Below are 20,126 nucleotides of genomic sequence, written 5' to 3'. Positions count from 1 at the left end.
AGCTATACTGTTTGTTTCTTGGTGGCACTTAGGGGCACAAAAGGACTTCATTGAGGTGAGCTGCACTGCCCCAGCCCATGCAGCATCTCCAAGACAAAGCCAGGACAAGGATCCTACCTCATCCCAACCCCCTAAACCCCAGACAATGTCCCCTCTTCTGAAGAACAGCAATGTTAAGGGGACAGAAGCTACACAGTGAGAGAGCCAGCTAGAAGTGAACACCCAACAACAAATCATTTGTATGAGATCCTGGTATTAGCTGCAATAAAGTCCCATTATCCTCACTTATTCCCATTATGGAACACTCTCCTGGAGAGTTCTGGAAATCTTTCAAGTCATGTGCCTTGGAAATCCCTCCCAACTGCTGCTTCTGCAGCCATGCAGTGATGCAGGATTTAATAAGACAGAGAGAAGCAGGTAAGAACATAAGGCCCCATAAGCACTCTAAAACAGGCTGAGCCTGGTAAGCTCCCTCGTTATGCAGCTGACCCATGACTGAATGAATTGCTGGGCCTGACCCTTGAAAACTTTGCTGGCTCACTTACTAAATCATTTACAAGGGAAGGATTTGCAATAATCTGGCTGCAGTATGTGACAGCAGACTGCCAAGAGAGAAACAAACCTGTAAAAACCTTCCAAGCAGGCTGCCACTCACCAACCACCCCCCTGCCACCCCCTTTTTAAAGCAGGACACCTGCACAGGTCCTGCTGCAGTGCAATGGGAAAGCCAAGGCACTTTCAATCCTTTTTGCTTTTCCTTTAAACCTGCAATGTATTTTTCACCTTTGCAAGTCTTGCTGGAAAACTCCAAGTAATACTGCTGAGGACAGCTCTCATACTGGCATTCTCCAAACAAGAGGACCTTGGCTGGATCTCTGCAGGCTGTACAGCTGGCAGGGGACTCACAGCTCAGGCACTGGCTGCTGCAAGCTGTGGAAAGACAAAGAAAATTGTCTGTGATGACTGTAATTACTGATGCACCAGCCCAGCTGTACAAGTAAAAATGGTATTATCCTGTAGGCTTCCTACTCCTCTTTGTACCCTCTGAGAGACACCCGTGGAGAGCCCAGAGGTTTTGCTTTTTAATGTTCTCTTTCTCAGCTTTCCAAAGGTAGAAAAGCTTCCTGTCACTTGGAATGGAATTTTATATCTCCTCACCCTGCTTCTTACTCTGCTCTGGACAGGTCAGGAGAAAACACTGAAATAAGGAATTGGGGTTGTTCAGCCTGGAGAAGAGGAGGCTACCAGGTGAGCTCAGAGCAACCTTCCAGTATCTGAAGGGGCTACAAGAAAGCTGGGGGAGGGCTTTGGACATGGGGGTGGAGTGAGAGGACAAGGGGAAATGGTTTTGAGCTGGAATAGGGGAGATTTAGGTTGGACAGTAGGAAGAAATTCTTTAATTTGAAGGTGCTGAGCCCCTGTCCCAGGTTGCCCAAGGAAGCTGTGGCTGCCCCATCCCTGGCAGTGTCCAAGTCCAGGTTGGATGGGGCTTGGAGCAACCTGGGCTGGTGGGAGGTGTCCCTGCCCATGCAGGGGGTTGGCACTGGATGAGCTTTAAGGTCCCTTCCAACCCAAACCATTCTGTGGTGCTGTGAATGCAAGTCCCCAAATCAGAGCTTTCCCTGCCTCTGGTTTTCTCCTTTTCTTTAAGCATCCTGCATTTCCTGTGACTCCAGAGTGAACTCATACAGGCACAAATGTGGGGACCTGCTGCAGTCCCATTAACAAAACCTGGCACAACCCAAGGCCTATTTCTTTTCATTTAATGTTTCCATTTGTTTATTTCCTCCCAGTGTGAAAATTCTGGAGCTGCAGGGAGCAAATAAAGATGCCAGGAGAAAAAAAATTTCAGGATTTATTGAATGTAGGAGCAAAGTCCTGAGGTCTGGAATATTTCAAGTCACCTCTTTGTTGGCCAGGGTCTAACCTTCTCAGGAGGTTGTAGTAACAGCCAAGTGTACTCACTGCTGATGTGGGAGCTCTTTGTTATTTCACAGCAGAAAACTGAACACAAATGTGCTAAGAAAGATCAAAAAGTACTTCCCTGCTCTTTGCCTGTGCCCTAAAAAGCTCACTCAGATTCTGGTGAGATGTTGCTAAATCTACCTGGAGTCAGAATCTTTGCCCAAGCTCAGTTCTTCACTTATGATAAATCAGGAAAAAGCCCCAGATGTTTAAAGAATAAAATATAAAACCTCTCACAGGATTTAGTGCAGCCACAGTTCAGGTGCTAAATACCTAATTATTCTACCTAAATATGGTAACTGTTGAATGCTAATTTAGGGATATGCTAATTGTGGAAACCCACTTCAATTTGCTTTTAATTCAAGACAGTTTTATAACCAAAAAACCTCAAAATATTTAAGTAAATGTGAAAATACCCACATTGCTCTCATTGAAGTGAGAGCCTAGTGCCCTTGAAAATAATTACTTGATCTAGCTCATTGAAAAACTGTCACAGAAGATCTGCATTTTATTGAAGTATAAATGATTTCTAACAAAATGTTTACCTACAGAACCTAGGAGCTGGTTTTGGGTGCTCTGGTGCCAGCCTACTTCCACTTCACTTGAGAACACTACAGAGAAAAACTACTATTTGTAAGTGCTGTGAAAAGGCAACTATCAAAAGCATGGTAAAACACTCCACAAGAGGTCTGAATCTCTAGAAACCAGGTTCCCCATGCAGACATGCCAGAACAGGAAGTAAAAAATTGTATTGGAAAGCAAACCTCTGCTTGTTTTATCAGCATGGCTCAATATCTGCATTTTGAAACCTGTGAAGCACTTGTTCAGCTTTGCACTGTTCTTGGCCAGTGGGTGCCTGGAGTGTAAAAATATCCCCAAGAGTCCATACAAACACTCAGCAACTCTCTGAACTTCATTCCAAACCTGAGCTCCCCAAAAGGGCCAGGCAACTAAAATAAACACTGAAGAGAGACCAGATTGCCCCTGTGCTCAGCGCTGGTGAGGCCACACCTCGAGTCCTGTGTCCAGTTCTGGGCCCCTCAGCTCAGGAAGGAGATTGAGGTGCTGGAGCAGGTCCAGAGAAGAGCAAGGAGGCTGTGAAGGGATCCAGCAGAATTGCTGTGAGGAAGGGCTGAGGGAGCTGGGGGTGTTGAGGCTGGAGAAGAGGAGGCTCAGGGGAGACCTCATCACTCTCTCCAACTCCCTGAAAGGAGGTTGGAGCCAGGGGGGGGTTGGGCTCTTTTCCCAGGCAACTCTCAGCAAGACAAGAGGGCAGGGTCTCAAGTTGTGCCAGGGGAGGTTTAGGTTGGAGATGAGAAAGAATTTCTTTCTGGAGAGGGTGATCAGGCATTGGAATGGGCTGCCCAGGGAAGTAGTGGATTCTCCGTGTCTGGAGATCTTTCCAAAGAGCCTGGATGTGGCACTGAGTGCCATGGGCTGGGAACCACGGGGGGGAGTGGATCAAGGGTTGGACTTGATGATCTCTGAGGTCCCTTCCAACCCAGCCAATTCTAGGATTCTATGATTCTGTTTTCCCAGCCAGCAGCCAACCTCCATTCAGACAATTTCCATGGCCTCTCAGTGGCAGTTTTCCAGCAGCCTGGGACAGTTGATATCTCCATGGCTTATCAGCAGCACTTCAATTGAAAAGGCACAAGTGACACTTGGAATGACAAAAATCCAGAGCACCAACACACTCTGCCCTGAGCCTCCTGCCACAAGGATTACCCATGCTTCTTAAAAAGCCATTTGCAATAAGGAGATTAGAGCAGTTTACAAAAATCTATTTGTATTTGAGCTACTGAACCAAATTCAGGAACAGCCCTCAGGAACATTCCACTTCTCCCATGATGTCTGGAGGGAGGAGCTATCAATAGGAAAGCTTTCACTAGGAAAGGGGGTTTTAATTAGGAGGTTTTCTGCTGTAGTTAGCAATATGAGAATCCATATTGCAGGAGAGAACAGGGAATAACTTGTAGAGCTTGCAGGAAACTAGCCAGGACAGTGAGACTCCCATGATTCCTTTTTTATTATTCATCTTTTTTATTACTTTTCTTTTTTCATTATTATTGAAGAGCCTTTTTTTTTTTTTTTTTCTTCTGTCAGTGGAAGAACAGTGCAATGTCCTCCACCTGTTTCCCTGAACTTCTGCAAGGTGCCTTCATTTCTGCTGATAAGATGGAAATAATACTTTCAGGAGAAGCATTTATTCCAACAAAAGGCAGGTAAAGCTGGCAGCCATATCAGCTTCCTCCTACAGGACCTCATCAGTAAAGCAATTGGGTTGAGCTAGGATGACACTGACACCTATTCCAGGGCAGTGCAAGAGAGTTACTTTCTCCTAGATCAGGATAATTTAAATCAGGGTAATGCAGGCATTAACAAATGTGAATGTTCACTTCACAGCAACCAAATGACTTAAGCACTCACTCATCTTTAGGTGTGTGTATTACAATGGACCAACTCAAGCAGGGTTTTTTTTTTTCATATTTTTGATGTCCCTGGGCCACATAATTTTGCATTTTGGAACATCAAGCCCAATAATTCTGGAAGGAATAACCCAAATGCTGTCAGTGCCAGAGTGAACATGGAATAATAAAGGAAGAGAGAGGGCTTGAGAGAGTCACAAGGGGCTGCAGGAGTAGGATAAAACATTATTGGGCTTAACACCAATTGCAACAGATCATTAGGAGGTAAAAATATCACAGCCCAAGTCAGTCAGGGCTGTGCCTACCAACATGTATCTTATTTCTACTGAGATTTCAGATGGGGAAAAATACAGCTTCCATGGAGGGGTGGGCAGGTGGTGCAGTGGGGAGGGGGGTTTGCCTTAGTAAGAATTGATCAAAACTGCTCTAAACTTGACAAATTTTCACAAAGCCTAGAAATCCACCAGTACTTTGGGCTACTTCTCTGTGGATCACCTTGACAACTTAACAAGAAAGCCTACACAAATTCTCCCGCAGATTTTTTACTAGGGGACCCAAAACCTTTTTCTCTTTGAAGCTGATAGAGAAATTGCAACTGTGTTCCAATTTAAAGCAGGCTGCAGGCTCTGTTTCCCAGGCAGCTAATCACCTCTGTCAGCTCACTTCCAATTCTGAGCCACTTGAAACCTTTTTTTTTTTTTTGTTCCTCCAAGAGGAACAGGAGGGGAAGGAACAAGCAGAGACATGTCAGTGAGAGCACTGTGGGAAGGAGAGATGGCCTGGAGAGGGACACTCACGTTTGCAGATCTGTCTGTCATCCCTGTAGTATCCTGGGGAGCAGGCTGGCACACACCTCCTGCTGTGGGACAGAACCAGGCTGGAGTTGCAGGAGGAGCAGGAGAAAGGACCCTCGGCAGTGCAGGTTTTACATGAGGGGTGACACCCTGCAGGGAAAGCAAGAACAAGTGTAAAACTTGCTCAAAAACCTGGTTTTCCTTCCACAGCAGCTCTTGCTGACTGCCCAGAAGCCATTCACTCCCACACTCAGCCCTGCTCCTTCAGATAGCACCAGTTCTGCTCTTCCTCCTCTTTTGATTTGCTTTCTCAACCTTGCTGGATGCAGGGATGCCATTTTCACAGCCTGAAGATAAATAACAGCAAGGATGTCATCATTCCATAGGTCAGGTGAAACCCAGCTCTCCCTGTACCAAACTTCACACACACAGACACACACACACACAGACACACACATTACTTTCCAGACACTAAACCTTACAAGATCCTCCTGCAATTCTTCCCAGCCAGGAATCCCACTGACTGCCTCGAGTAAGGAAGCACATCCTATGATTCTATGATTCCTTTTTCCTTCCCTGAGTTTTTCAAGATATATTTTTATGCCCCCCCCCCTCCTGTTGTCTTTCCCTGTTCCCTTTCCATCCCTCCCTTTTTGTGGTTCTCAGTCTGACTGAAGAGGTTTAAAATACCACAGTGAACAAGACCAATGTACCTTATTAATTTCTCCAAAGGGGGTGTACAGTCACAAAATGATTAGGCTGTTTCATTTCTTGATAGGCCTTTACCTTAAGATTGATGCCAACATTACACCTGTCAGGCCAAATTAATCATGAGTGAAACTGGGTAAAGAAATCAGAGAAGCAACTGCATTAGGCTGTGCTGGAGATCTTCAAAGCTAGCACAAAATGTAATGTGAGCTTTGACACAGCCTGAATAATGCAAAACTTCTTTAAAATGAAACCTTTATACCAAAGGGAAGAAATGTTATCCCTAGGCTTAAATTTCCAGGAAGGCAAAATACCTCTCTCAGGGGTCTTTCCAATTAAATGGCATGGAATGTGTTTCATAACTCTCTGAGATTTCATGTGTCAAAAATAGGTAAATAAACAGACAGCTCCTAGAGAGCTTGAGAGAAGCTCTGAAACATCAGCCATCAGCTGCTAGACTGGATTAGGAAATGCCAGTTCCTGCAAAGGAGCATCTGCCTCTTATTTCTGATGTGTGGAGTTTCTTATCTTGATTTCTTTCTCTTAAAATAAATTGTTCAGCCACCTACTTTCTTCTAGGAGTCCAAGAAATACAAAGCAGCTCAGACAGTGATCAGCTTATGAAACCACATCAACACCAAAACCATGGAGTCATGGAATGGTTTGGGTTGGAAGGGACCTTAAAGCTCATCCAGTCCCAACCCCCTGCATGGGCAGGGACACCTCCCACCAGCCCAGGTTGCTCCAAGCCCCATCCAACCTGGACTTGGACACTGCCAGGGATGGGGCAGCCACAGCTTCCCTGAGCAACCTGGGCCAGGGGCTCAGCATCCTCATTGTGAAGAATTTTTTTCCTGATATCTAACCTAAATCTTCCTTTTTTTCAGTTTAAAACCATTGTCCCTTGTCCTCTCACCCTCCTCTCTGGTGAAAAGCCCCACTCCAGATTTCCTGTAGCCCCCACCCCTTCATGGACTGGAAGGGTGCTGTAAGGTCTACCCTGAGCCTTCTCCAGGTTGAAGGGCCCCAACTCTCTCAGCCAGAGAGGAGGCTGAGAAGAGATCCAGCAGCAAGACCAGTCTTTATGAGAGACCTTGGCTAGGATGATGTTCCACCTCAGGCTGCAAACTTCACACTGACAAGTGTAATTAATTGCACATGTCTTCTGCATCATGCCTATGCACTTAGACTAAAAGGCAGCAGTGACATTTTTGGTGATTATATGCAAAATACAATATAAACATCAAGGTAAACAGTTAACAGCTTAAACTGGAATATTTGCTGGGACTGTGAGAAAAGCCTGCAAATTTCTATTCCTTTTTTTTTTGCTCTAATTAGTAACACCCATGAGTGCAGGAGCAGCTGGATCCTATTTACAAATATGACACTAGAGGACATGAGTTTTATTCCTGCTCAACAGAGCATTAGTTTTACTCCTTTATATTCAGTCTTTTGCTAGAGTTCTGCCTCCTGTGAGCAGAAGCTGCCCATCCTTCAGAGCAGGAATCCAGAGAGTGTTCCCAGGTGTCAATATCCCAGAACTGTGCTGGTACCACACCTACTGGAGACATGGTGATGAGCACAGGAAAAGCCTCTGTCTGAAGGAAAATGAAAGCTGAGGCATCTGTAGGGACTCACTTTTGCAGGCTCCATTCTCTGGGTAGTGTCCCCTGGGGCAGTCAGGAAGGCAGTGATCCCCCAGGAGCAGGTGATGGGTGTCCTGGCACTGGAGACAGACACTGCCGGTGTCCCGCAGGTTGGCCACGCACTGCTGGCACGAGGGGTGGCAGTCTGAAAGGGAGCAGGGAAAAAAAACCCCATCACAGATGGATAAAACACAAACTGCTCCAGGGAAACATGTCAGGGGTGTAACTTTCAAAGCCCCCTTTTTTTGGCTCTCTGCTGCACAAGGGCTGGATGAGGTGCTGAACACTGCACAAGAGAGATGAGCAGAAATGACCTCGTTCAGGGAGCAACTCCTCTCCTCCTGCCCTCATCCCCACCTGCAGCTCCTCCTGAGCATCACAGTGTTTTCACTGCTCCTCTCTGCATCCTCTTCCCCATCCTTAAGTGAACTTGGGAAAGCTTTGAACCTAGCTCAAAGCTCTTGGCTTCCCCCAACCCTTTCTCTGATTTTTAGGAGCTTCTACCTAGAGGTTTACTCACACCACACTGGCAGCTGTAGGCATTCACCTCCCTCTGCTCCCACTGATGAAAAATGGAGACCACAACCCATACAGCTGATGACTTTCTCCCTGAGTTCTTACTTTCTAGATTTTCCCACACAAACAAGACATCCATACCCTGGAGAGGCCACTGCAGACCTAAAAGCCAAGCCAAGAGCTGCATGAGAGTGGCTCAAAACCTTTTCCTTTTTCAGATTTCCCCCCAGCAGCACACGGGCTTGTGTCTCCTGACCCCAGCCTGAACTTAGGTGCTTCAAAAGGTTTTACAACAAGCCTTTTGTACACGCAGCAGTGCAGTGGAAGGCAACCTGGGAGCCAAATTAATCCTCATTACTGTAATTCAGAAAATGACAAAGGAAATGACGACTGTCTTGAAAGAAATGTAATAACGCAGCTTGATTTCAGGACCTGGCCTCTTGTCAGATCCCTGCTGAAGTTTCAGCTTCCTGCCTTTTGTCCTTCGTGGCAGCATTACTGCAGATTGTCAGGCAATCTAATTTTACAAGCTGAAGACAGGCTCACACAGAGGTCTGGGGGAATTCTGCATCCAGGCCTGCAGGAATGTAACAGGGACTGGAGCCCAACCCCAGCCTGACCTCTGTGATTCTTACCAAGCACTGGTGGAAAAGCTCAGAAATCAATTCAATTCTGACTGCATCCAGGGATTCAAGGTCCCTCCTTCACCTCCTGACTTTGCAGGGTTTAATATCCATCTCCCAGCCTTGCAGATGGGAAAGGAACAACCAGAGGGGAGGTAAAGGTGAGTAAGAAGGAACACTGTGTTTAAGATAGTGATCCTGCATCTTCTCAATTCATCAACATCAGGACAGTGGTATGAGGAGAAAAGCAGCACATGATGCACCCAAACTCAGTGACAAAACCTCAAAACTTCCTTAGAGGGCTTCCAGGGATTATCACAGTGCAGCTTCTGACCACACAGGAGAACTCAACCCCCAAGGTATCATCCCACAAATCTTCACAGGCAAAGATTCTACACCTGCCCTGACACCTGAGTGGGAAGACCTGTCCTCTGTCTGTAGCCTCACTGAAGCCAAAAGCTTCACACAGAGCTCCCTAAGACACCACCCAAAAGGCCCTGCACACATATGTGATTCTATATGCAGAGGGCTGGAGGTGGGGTGAAGTGTTTTATGCACTTTTATCCAATCAAATGAACATACATCCAATTAGTTTCTCATACTTCCATGTTCAGCTGGCAGTGTATCTACTCCCCTTCTTGTTAAACTAATCCAGTTTGATCACTTTCTGGAGCCACAGGTCTCTACTACAGAGTTTGGCCAGAGGCAATAAGTAACCAAACCCAGCCACAGCTTTTCAGCAACCAAGAACAAAAGAGGCACCTGGTCAAGAGCACAAAAATGAGACAAGAAAACTAACAGTGCCCAAATAATCAGGGTCTGCTGTAAACAACTAAGACTTTCCTCAACCAACATTAAGAAAGCTGCTGCAGTAGTTTCCTCTCTACAGCCTCTGAGCTTGCTCCCACGTATTGAAAAAGATTGTTTTCCCAGCTAGTTTTAGGATAAATCAGCCCCATCACTCCCGTGTTCCTCTGCAAGCCTGGAGATCAAAGAGCATGCAACACCAAACAAAAAAGCAGAACTGCCACTCATGATGAGTTTGAGGGACATTGGGGACCCAGTGAGAGAGCAGAGGCAGAACTGAAGTGCTTTGCTTTGGAAAAGATTATTTAAATTTTTCACAGCAGGCTCCCTTTGAAGCCAGGACTAACAGCAGCAGTGTTTTCTCTGTGCTTCTCAATGATACCCCACAGCCTTACTTGTTTCCTGCTCCTGCCTTCTCCCTGTCAATCCTCACTCCAGCTCAGCTTGCAGGCAAGTTTCTGCCTGTGGGCTTGGAGTTTTTGGACCCTTCACATCCCTTGTTTGTTGCAGGTCAGTGCAACAGCTACTTAATTCCCCTAGAATTGTTCCAATATCCAAACTGGGTTGGATTCTTCTACACCACCTTGCTTGCAATCCCCATGCCTCCCTACTCACCTTTTTCAGACTACAGATTTGCCTCCCAATGTCCAAGAAAAACTTTTCTCTGCCACCCTTTCAGCTGGCTCTAACATCCTCACTAACTCAGTTTTATGCAAAAAAAACCCAAAAATACCCAAAATCCCACCAAACCACCTTACTGATCTTCCTACAAAGCAACTTTCATTGTCATGTATAACAGAATAACTTACACTGACTCCCATTTCCAGAGTTTCTTTACTTCCACACCCTCTTTATCTTTCTCTCAGCAAGCAAAGAAAACAGTGCCCTTCCTATATGGAAAGCATCATAACCTGTTCCCTCACCCATCAGGACAGAGAAGTCTGTCTGGGGAGACAAAATCATCTCTAAAGCCTTTGTGAGTGCTCATAATAGAAGCCAGAGGCATTTCTACCCTTCAGCCCCACCATGTGCTAAGCAATCAACCACTTGTATTGTTTAACTACACCTCCCCTCTGAAGGGCTCTTTAATAAAAATAATCTTGATGCAGTTTTCATACAATACTCTAGGAAAAGGTGTGAGGTTTAAAAGACCACTACTTTAAATCACTACTTCAACCCACAGAGAATTTACAGGCACTCCAGCATCTTACAGTAAATCCAGAATGAAAATCAGCATGGTTGGTTCAGAAGGACACCTAGCACTGACCAGGACTTCTGGTTTGATTTGGCTGCTGGAAGGGTTGTTTTGCCTCTCTTTTAGAAGATCTGGAAGAGATTCTGGCAAATAAAGCAAAGTGAACTCCTGGGGAAGTTCAACCACATCTGCAGGGATCTGCCTGCATCTTCCACAAAGAGTGGGAGTGTCTCCAGGCAGCATCAGGTGAGGAACCCAGTTGGATGGTGCCTGGCACAAAGGAGCCCAGGCCAAATTAAGGAAAATCATCCATTTTCCTCCTCTGGCAGCTCAGCTGCTGCTGTCTGTGGGAGGATGCACACCAGCAACTAAGTGGAGCAAAGCCCCAGATTTCCCTCTTGCTCTGCTCAGCACAACTCCAGCTCTTGGTGAGGGTATCAGTGTCTCCCAAAGAGTATGGCAACAGCTCATTAATTTTACAAGGAGCTGAATGCATTTTTTGTTGTCAGAGTGTCCCTTCTGGAATTTCAAGAGTGAGGCAGACAGGCTTGTTGCAGGCATCCTCCTGAGTGAGCTCTCCTGCATCATCTTTGAACATCTTTGTGACTGTGCACAGCCTAAGAAAGCAGAGAACTGAGCAGCTGAACACGAGCACTGGGAGTCCCTTTGCAAGGAAGATGCAGCTGGAAGTAAAGACAGGACCCTGGGGAGTTTATCAGTGGATGTTTGGAGTTTCATTTCACCCCAGCCACCCTTGCTGCCTATTCTGGGAAGGAGTCCTGTGCATCTGCTGACACCTCCAGTGAGGACCCAGCAGAGCTCAGGCTGTGGACTCCTTTCACACGAAGGACATCACCAGCAGAGGTAAAGGAGTCATCATCCTGCTCTCCTCAGTGCTTGTCAGACCACACCTGGGGTATCATCTTCAGTTTAGGTTCCCATTGTACAAAAAGGATGTGGACAGGATGGAAAGGGACCAGAGAAGAGCCACAAAGATGATCAGAGGACTGGAGCCCCTGGCATTGGAGGAGAGGCTGAGAAACTGGGTCTGTTCAGCCTTGAGAAGAGAAGGCTCAGGGGAGACCTTATTGTGATGTTCAGAACTTAAAGGGGGCTACAAATCAGCTGGAGACTCCCTGTTCACAAGGAGTCACCTGGACAGGACAAGGGGCAATGGGCACAAGGTGCTCCTGGGGAGATTCCCATTGGACACTAGAGGGAAATTTTTCCCCCTGAGGACAGTCAGACCTTGGGATGGTCTCCCAGGGGAAGGGGGGGATTCCCCCACTTTGGGAAGTTTGAAGTCTCAGCTCTCTGGGGTGCTGAGAGATCTCAGAGAAACAATAATATCAGAAGGGTTGGAGCAGGGGATCCTTGAGGTCCCTTCCACCCTGGCACTCTGGGATTCTTTGGCCATGTGCATTTCTCCTGCATTTTCCTCATCACCCTTCAACTGAGTTAGGAAAAGACCAGCCAGGAAGCCTCAAGACAGGCATACAATTTGTTCAAGTCAGGAAAGTCAGAGCAGGTCAACACTTTTAGCAAAATATTTTTTAAAACCAGTGACTGCAGCATTTCTTGAAGTTAGCTTGGGTAAGAGGAGAGAGAAATCAAAGAGTGTTTTGCTGCCAGGGAAACAAAAAACACAGCAGACCTGAGTCTGAAGAGGAGACTGCTAAAGACAAGCCCACATTCCTAACCAAACACTTATTTTAGCTCTAAAATAAAACTCATAAATTAAGCCCTCAAAGAAGACTGATGCAAATATTGTGCAGCCAAAACAGAGCTTGGAAACTCATTGATTGTTTGAAATTTGAGGCCATTTTGTCTTTCTTCTGCTTGCATTTGAAATGCCTCTTTCATGAACTGCTGGAAACAACATATTTTTTCTTTTTCTTTTTTTAATCAAAGCAAATGTTCCAGCCCTCATTCAGGAACCATGTACAACAACAACACAAACTCATGGGCAATGTTTTTTAGTGGCAGATTCTCCCCTTCAGGTCCATCAAGTGTGACAGGCTGTTATGGTGCACAGCATCCCTGTAAGCCAGGACACAGTTTTGCTTAGAGGGTGAGGAATAAGAGAGAAATGGGAAGATAATTGTAAAGAAATTGTAAAAAAATATAGCTTTGGGAAGCAAAGGAAAAAGCTTGGTGAGATTCTGATGCAAACCATATGCATTAGAGAAGTGTCAAGGGTTTTAATGCTCTCTTTTATGGGACAGCTGCTCTTTAACTGGTAATTAATAACCTGTAAGGGCAAATTTAGCATTTCAATCAGTGCTGAATGAGAAGTTTGAGTGAAATTTAAACTACCTGGATGGAGAGCTCTTTATCAGAACCAGCAACACACATCCTCTGCTTTTTCCAATGAGTTTTACAGCTGGAAGACCACATTTCCACAGGCTTTCTTTTTCCTCATAGGAAGCATAATGCAAAGTAATGGGAAAAGAAGGTGGAAGAAATCAAGTGCACACAGCTATGAAGTGACAGGACATTAATAAGCATCCTTGTAGCCCCTGAAACTTTACAGGGCAGAGATAGCTCCTTACACTGAAAGGCTGAATTATTTTCATGTTGCAATTATTTGACTGTTTGAAACAACCAGGGTTGTCCAATCTGCTTTCTGCTGTACTTAAGGAGCTCTACCATATTTCTGGATCTTTTCCTACTCCACAGATACTTTATTTCCTCCCCTCTCTGTGTCTCTGCAGACAAAACAATAACTGCTTTTTAAAAGGAAGATGAAGAAATGGTTCATAAAATTGATCTGTGGAGAGCAAAGAAACAACTCTTTCATTAAAAAAAACCCAACAGATATATGTAAATAAAAAGAATTCTCTGTGAAGGAGAGTAATCTATATTAAATTGAGAACAATAACCCCTCAATGGATATATTTATTACATCTAATGCCTTTTTCCCTACTTGTTGGCTTTCTTATCTCATTTGGAACTCTTCAGCTTAGATTAAGCCTCACACACCATATCATTTTTTGATAAAGAAGAAAAAAAAGTGGCTTGATAAAGCTCAGAAGTTCTTGGAACTGTTCCCAGGATATGTTTATACATGTCTGTGTGGTGGATTAAAAAAGATTTTTCTTTCTAAACAGCTAAATGCAATCAGTGGCTTCTGATGATAGGCTTAAGTGCAGGCACCAAGCACCCACAAAGTATAACTGCTGTACAGAAATCCTATTATCTCCCCAAAATGCACACAGCTATGTGAGCTGTGCCAGTTTCCCTTCAGGGCCCCATAAAGTGCTTCTCTGAATCACAAATGTTTTCCTTAACTCACTTTACTGAAGCTCTGGGCAGGACTCAAGCAGCTTGCCTGGCTCTGGCTCCCCCAGGCTTTGCTGTACACTGGAATTTCCTCAGGGTATTTTCATCTCTAACATCTTCCTCCTAACAGGCACTTGGATTTCTCCATGATTTGTGCTCAAGGAGCTGGTTAATGCCACAGAAAGACCACAGATGACCCAGGCCATCTCCTCTTACTTACCCACACAGTATCCCACCAGGTTGAGATACTGCTCTTCCTTGCAGCTAGTCCTGCACTTGCCACCAGCCAGAGTGGCATGGGGGTGGCAGGCTGAGCACTCCAAATCAGATGAGCCATGGCATGTCTTGCAGGAGGGATGACAAGCTGGATAAAAATGAAAAATAAAAAATAAAAATCAACACCTGTTGTTAGGCTCTTGGTACACAGCTCACTTCATACTCTCCCTCCCCTCACACACACAGAAAACCAGCCCCTGTAGTCATTATTTGCTGCTACAAAGCAAGGACATAAAAGGATCTCACAGCATCAGTGACTGCAGAGTTGGGGTTTGGAAGGCTCTTATATCCTCGTTTTGAAATCAACAAGATGAGAAATGAGTTGCCAGTTTAAAAAGGTGATTTGTTGCCTGCATTAATCAAGGTAGAGCTCTATCCAAAATAGAAAATCTCTGGCCCTTTCATTCCTCCCTTCTGCATGTGCTGGTGCACATGAAAGAGTGGGATGCACAGGAGAGAGAAATCAAACATCTTGGGATTGTCTGATCATCAACAGAGGCACCAGTTTGATATCCATGAGTGAGAAAGCCAGGAATGGTATCTGTACAAAGCCCTCCCAAACTGAAACCCATAAAACCTGAATGCCCTGCCAGCTCATCAGCTATTCTGTCTGCTAAAAGCTCAACAAAAGAGACTGCAGAGAAAGTGGGCAAGACTGCTCAAAAATATCTTGCTCTGACTGCTTTTGTATCCTTCCACCTTTCAAGACAGATGCTCTATTTCCAGGATTCCCATGCTCCAGATCTGAGAGAGACAGGAATGCTATGGCTAACAAGCTGTAAGAAAACTCTTAAACAAAAGTACTTTTAAAGCTCTCCTATGAATAAAAGCCCACGACTTCAAAAAGCTCCCTCAGGCTCCACACAATCCTGGCTGCCCTGGTTGGTTGGGCAGCACCAGGCTCCAGTGGTTGAGACCCAACATGTCATGTGCTACCACCTCCCCTGATATCACCCTGATGCACCTGGTGCTTAACAGGCAGGATCCATATTCCAGGCACAGTTTCCTCTATTAACTCAGCTTGGCTGCTCACAAACTGCAGGAGATGGAAGATCCCACTTTCCTGATGCTGGAATTCTGTCTCTGAGGCATTTACAGAAGCCTCAAACTCCATAAAATGCAGCATTCAGCAGTTACCTCAGCTCTAAGGTGGCAGCTTAGAATTGAGGGATCTTTACAATGCCACATAAATGCATTTATAGAGTTGCTCCTCGGGGAATAAATTGACTAACTAGAGCAGAGGGCTTCAGAAGGTTTCTCTCTCTCTGAACCTGAGGCCTCCCAGGGAAGCAACCAGTAAGTTTTTCCTATTGCCAGGAGACACACATGGATACCTGACCCAAAGAAGCTGCTATGAAACAGCAGATAATTTGCAGATGACCTTGAAGAGTCTAATGAGATTTCAAACGTTTGCAATTCCTTGCCCATTGTACTTAGCAGCCCATAATGAAGGGCATACCCCAAAGACCACCCCTTCCTGCACCTGGCAAAAAGGATTTAACCCCTGCAGTCAGTCAGTCAGGGGGTCAGTAGCCACAGTCAGCTGCTTGGAGGAGATGAAACAAGCTGAACAAAGGCCACTTGCTGACTGCTAGGCAAGGCAGAGACATGAATAAAAAAATGCTGTCCCCACTACCACTCAGAGATGTCATGGCTTTTCTCCTGTATCTGCAGAATTCCTTCTTTCTAAGCCTAGCCCTATAGCCAGAAGTGGATTAAAAGTAAAGCTAATTCACCTGGCCAATATCTAGCCTAATAAAAGCAGATCATTCTGTGGTGGTGTCAATAAAGAACCTCTTTTTGCCACAGCACACTGGCTAAGAACATCATCCAAGCCTACAGAAACACAAAATACCTTCAGGGAAACAGCCCAGAGGAGCAAACCTGATTAGAATTTATGATTCAATGTGAACACCTCACTCCCATCAGGAGGAGATTTCATTCCCTGAAAATGGACTATCCCATTCTCCCAGGAAAACACTTAAATAGCCTCATGTAAATCTGACAGCATCTCTAATTACATTGAGAAAAGCATTAGGAAAGGTGCATGCAGTACAATTCACCAGGATGAGCTGCAGGTGCCTGCACTGTGCACTCACCATAGCAGTGATCTCTGTGCCTGAAGTGCCCCTCTGGGCACCCTGAGAGGCATCTGCCTCCCAGCAGGACATGGGGAGCAGGACAAGCTGTACACTCCTGGGCTGTGTTCCCCAAGCAGCCTGCACAAGAGGAGTGGCACTCTGCAGAAAAAAAAAAGACCAACAAGTCAGAGAGAGCCAAATTAGTTGTAGCTCACCTTGGTTGTTACTGTTGTAGGGTATGGCTGGGTTGCTTTCACCCCAGTGGTGATAGGAAGGTTTTTCCTCTCCAGGATTCTCATGAAAGGTACAAAGGGCTGGAGTACAGAGGCTGTGCAGCACAAGGGGCACACAAACCCCAGATTTCTGCATATTAAATCTTTCTTTGCAGCCACACAATTCATTCCTGAAACAGAAAGCTGAAGTGCACAGTGCCACTCAATGCAGTCCTCCTCCCTGTAAGAGATCTGGGGTTTTGCAAACTTCCCAGATTCTGGAATCATCACTCACTATCACCCCACTCCAAGAAAAACCCATTACTTGCCAAGGAACAGCCACCTGGACTGCAGGCTCTCCACCAGTGCCTTCAGGAACCAGTTCAAAGCACTGGATACTCTGTGGTCTGTGGGGGTCACTGCTAAAGACAGCATCATTCTACCAAAAAACTGGCCACTTCTTTTTTTGAGATCTCCCAAGGCAAGAAAAATTGAGTTTACACAAATTCTTTCATTGAGTTGAGATGAAGGAATAAAATCAAGATAAATGGATTTTAAATTACATTCATTTTCAGAAAATGTTTGGGGTTTTTTTCCAGCAGGAGGAAACAGCCAGCAGTACCATTGTTGCTCCTGTCATTACAACTGCTTAACTTAAGGGCTGTAGAGTCACTGCCTCTGTTCCACACATGGAAACCACTGCCACTTGTGACAGTGTGATTTCTCCTTAGGGTCAGGGCTGTGCTGGCACAAGATGTTCAGTCTGACCTCTCAGCTTGCTTCTCTCTGCATTATGTTCAAGATCCTGCACTAAGTTTGTTGCACAGACATCCACACCAGCTGCTGCAAAATCAGAATGGTTGCTGACCCACCCAGTAAATATTCTTTGCTGAAGTCCACAACAGTTTTCTCTCCAACAGGTGTGAAACCACATAAATCTCCAACCTACACCATGCTGACCTCTTTTCCAAACTCTATCCTTCATGGAAATGCTTCCTACTTGGTATTTCAGGAGCAGTGCTGCCATGTGTGCTGCAGGCCATCTATCAGAAGAGGTTCCTCAAAAGAAAAGACTGCTGTGGGATGTCTTGACCTGCTCCAAGAGCTATTTAGGAGACAGCTCAGTCTTCTGAAATCCTCTGAAAAGGATTTAAGGCTTGATCCTGCTTCAAAGTAAGCCAGTAGGAAAAAACACATTCTCAGCTTCAAGGAAAAGAAAGCTAAGTTGTGCAGACTTGAACACAGTGGTTTTAAAAAAGTATCTGAGTCCTTTAGTCACAAATGTGTAGAATATATTTTCCTTCAAAAGTACCAGTATATGCCATTCTGGAAGCTCCTGAGTTGAAACATTCATGACATGGGAGCTCAGAGCAGGCAGCAATCAAACATTGTACAAAATCACCCTGAACACCTACAATCCCATGCTGAACACCTACAACCCCATGCTGAACACCTACAACCCCATGCTGAACACCTACAACCCCATGCTGAACACCTACAACCCCATGCTGAACACCTACAACCCCATGTTGAACACCTACAACCCCATGCTGAACACCTACAACCCCATGCTGAATACCTACAACCCCATGTTGAACACCTACAACACCACGTTGAACACCTACGACCCCATGCTGAACACCTACAATCCCATGCTGAACACCTACAACCCCATGCTGAACACCTACAACCCCATGTTGAACACCTACAACCCCATGCTGAACACCTACAACCCCATGCTGAACACCTACAACCCCATGTTGAACACCTACAACCCCATGCTGAACACCTACAACCCCATGTTGAACACCTACAATCCCAGGCATCCCTGTGCTGAAGGCTTTGAACACAAAGTCTTATGAGGAGCAGCTGAGGGAACTGGGGTTTTTTAGTCTGGAGAAAAGGAGGCTGAGGGGACACCTACTCACTTCTCCACAACTCCCTGGAAGGAGGTTGGAGTGAGGTGGCTGTTTGGTCTCTTCTCCCAGGTAACAACCGATAGGATGAGAGGAAATGGCCCCAAGTTGTGCCAAAGGAGGTTTAGATTGGATATTAGGAAAAAAATCCTTTACTGAAAGAATTGGAACAGGTTGCCCAGGGAAGTGGTGGAGTCACCATCCCTGGAAGTATTTAGAAGACGTGTAGATGTGGTGCTGGGGGACATGGTTTAGTGGGCATGGTCAACAATCTTAAGAGGTCTTTTCCAACCTTAATAATTCAGTAGTACTACAAACAGCTCTCCCCATCCTCTACTCACGTCTGCAGACTCCTGTGCTATCCACATAGAACCTGGCTTGGCAGTGAGAGAGGCAAAGACCCCACACAGCTCCTTCCCCAGGTTGCTGAGGCTGCAGAACATCCTCTGGCACCCGACACTGCAGGCAACGAGAGGGCCCTGGGCCCAGGCAGGTCCGGCAGGAGGGGTGGCACCCTGTGCACAGGGAGAGAGAGCAGTGAGAGCCACAGGTCTGAGGACATCTGGTCTGAAATATGAGACAGAAAAGGGAGCAAACAACTGCTTTAGGTCCTCTTGTTCATCCCTCTTTTCCCATCTTGTAGTGCTGCAGAAAGGTTGGTACTCCAAGATCCAGCAAAGAGCATGCACTTTGCAGCAACTCACAAGCTAAGAAATCTGGTCCAAAACCAGACCGGGGGATGTAGCTTCTATCATGGAACAGGGATTTTAGAAAGCACTTTGACACCTTTCCCCAGTAGAAGGTATTTCCCCCCCCCCCCAATACCAGTTCTTCAACCAAATAAAGCTGACAAACAAATCATGTTGGGAACAACTGCAGTATTGTGCCAGAAACAGCCAAGTTCCCTTTAATTTCTGGAACTGCACCAGTGAACACCACCTCACTAGGAGAGGAAGCAAGAAATGACAGTATGAAGGGCTCATACATCTTCCAAAACTTCAGGTTTTCCATTGCTACAAGATCTCAGTCCTAGCAAATCTCCTAGCTGTGTGTAGATTTTCATCCACTTCTTGTGTCAGGAAGAACTTGGAAGCAACAGACCCAGAGCACAGAGTGAAAAGCAAAGTCTCCATGATCACTACACTCTGAGGGTTTGAATGTAGAAACTGAGAAAAGAAATCTGCTTTTTCTCAAAGTAGAAAACAATCAGCAGGCCAAAACAGGACTTATTAATTGACCAGTTCAGCAGAGGATCAATGATCAGCAGGGTAGCTGGGTACTCTGAGCACAGTCTGACAAAAAAGCCAATGGATATGGTTTTGGGGGTTGGTCTAGATGACCTTTAGAGGTGACTTCTACCCCAAATGATTCTATGATTCCATGTTTACAGCAGCTGGGGAACTCCAGGTCCATATCTTACCCTTGCAGACGTTGTGATCCCGATACAAACCCTCTCCACAGCCCTCCAGGCACTGCCCCTGCTGCAGGACCAGAGGAAAGGAGCAGGAGATGCAGTGAGTGGCCAGAGGTCCCTCACACGTGGAGCATGAATCATGACAAGCTGATAAAGAAACAGAGCACACACAGCTGAAATATCCTATTTTTGTTCTTCTGTTTTGTTTTGTTTTTTCTGCTGGAAAGAAGTGTTGCTGACTAGAACCTCCTCCAGCCCACTC

At 45.7% G+C, this 20,126-nt stretch overlaps 1 protein-coding gene across 1 annotated transcript in view; it reads right to left on the bottom strand.

Annotated features, from left to right (window-relative positions):
• FRAS1 (Fraser extracellular matrix complex subunit 1) overlaps positions 1–20,126 on the bottom strand; it is a 106,777-nt gene that overhangs the window by 57,710 nt on the left and 28,941 nt on the right. The window contains exons 15-21 of the mRNA XM_030449926.1: positions 19,871–20,011; positions 18,792–18,965; positions 16,341–16,481; positions 14,186–14,329; positions 7,535–7,687; positions 5,192–5,338; positions 784–930 (exon numbers count right to left, since the gene is read on the bottom strand). Of these exons, the coding sequence (XP_030305786.1) occupies positions 784–930; positions 5,192–5,338; positions 7,535–7,687; positions 14,186–14,329; positions 16,341–16,481; positions 18,792–18,965; positions 19,871–20,011 (1,047 nt within the window). The remainder of the gene's footprint in view (positions 1–783; positions 931–5,191; positions 5,339–7,534; positions 7,688–14,185; positions 14,330–16,340; positions 16,482–18,791; positions 18,966–19,870; positions 20,012–20,126) is intronic.

The sequence above is a fragment of the Calypte anna genome, chromosome 4A, assembly GCF_003957555.1.
Source record: "Calypte anna isolate BGI_N300 chromosome 4A, bCalAnn1_v1.p, whole genome shotgun sequence".
NCBI classification, from domain to species: Eukaryota; Metazoa; Chordata; class Aves; order Apodiformes; family Trochilidae; genus Calypte; species Calypte anna.
This window is presented reverse-complemented; position numbering and strand designations above follow the sequence as displayed.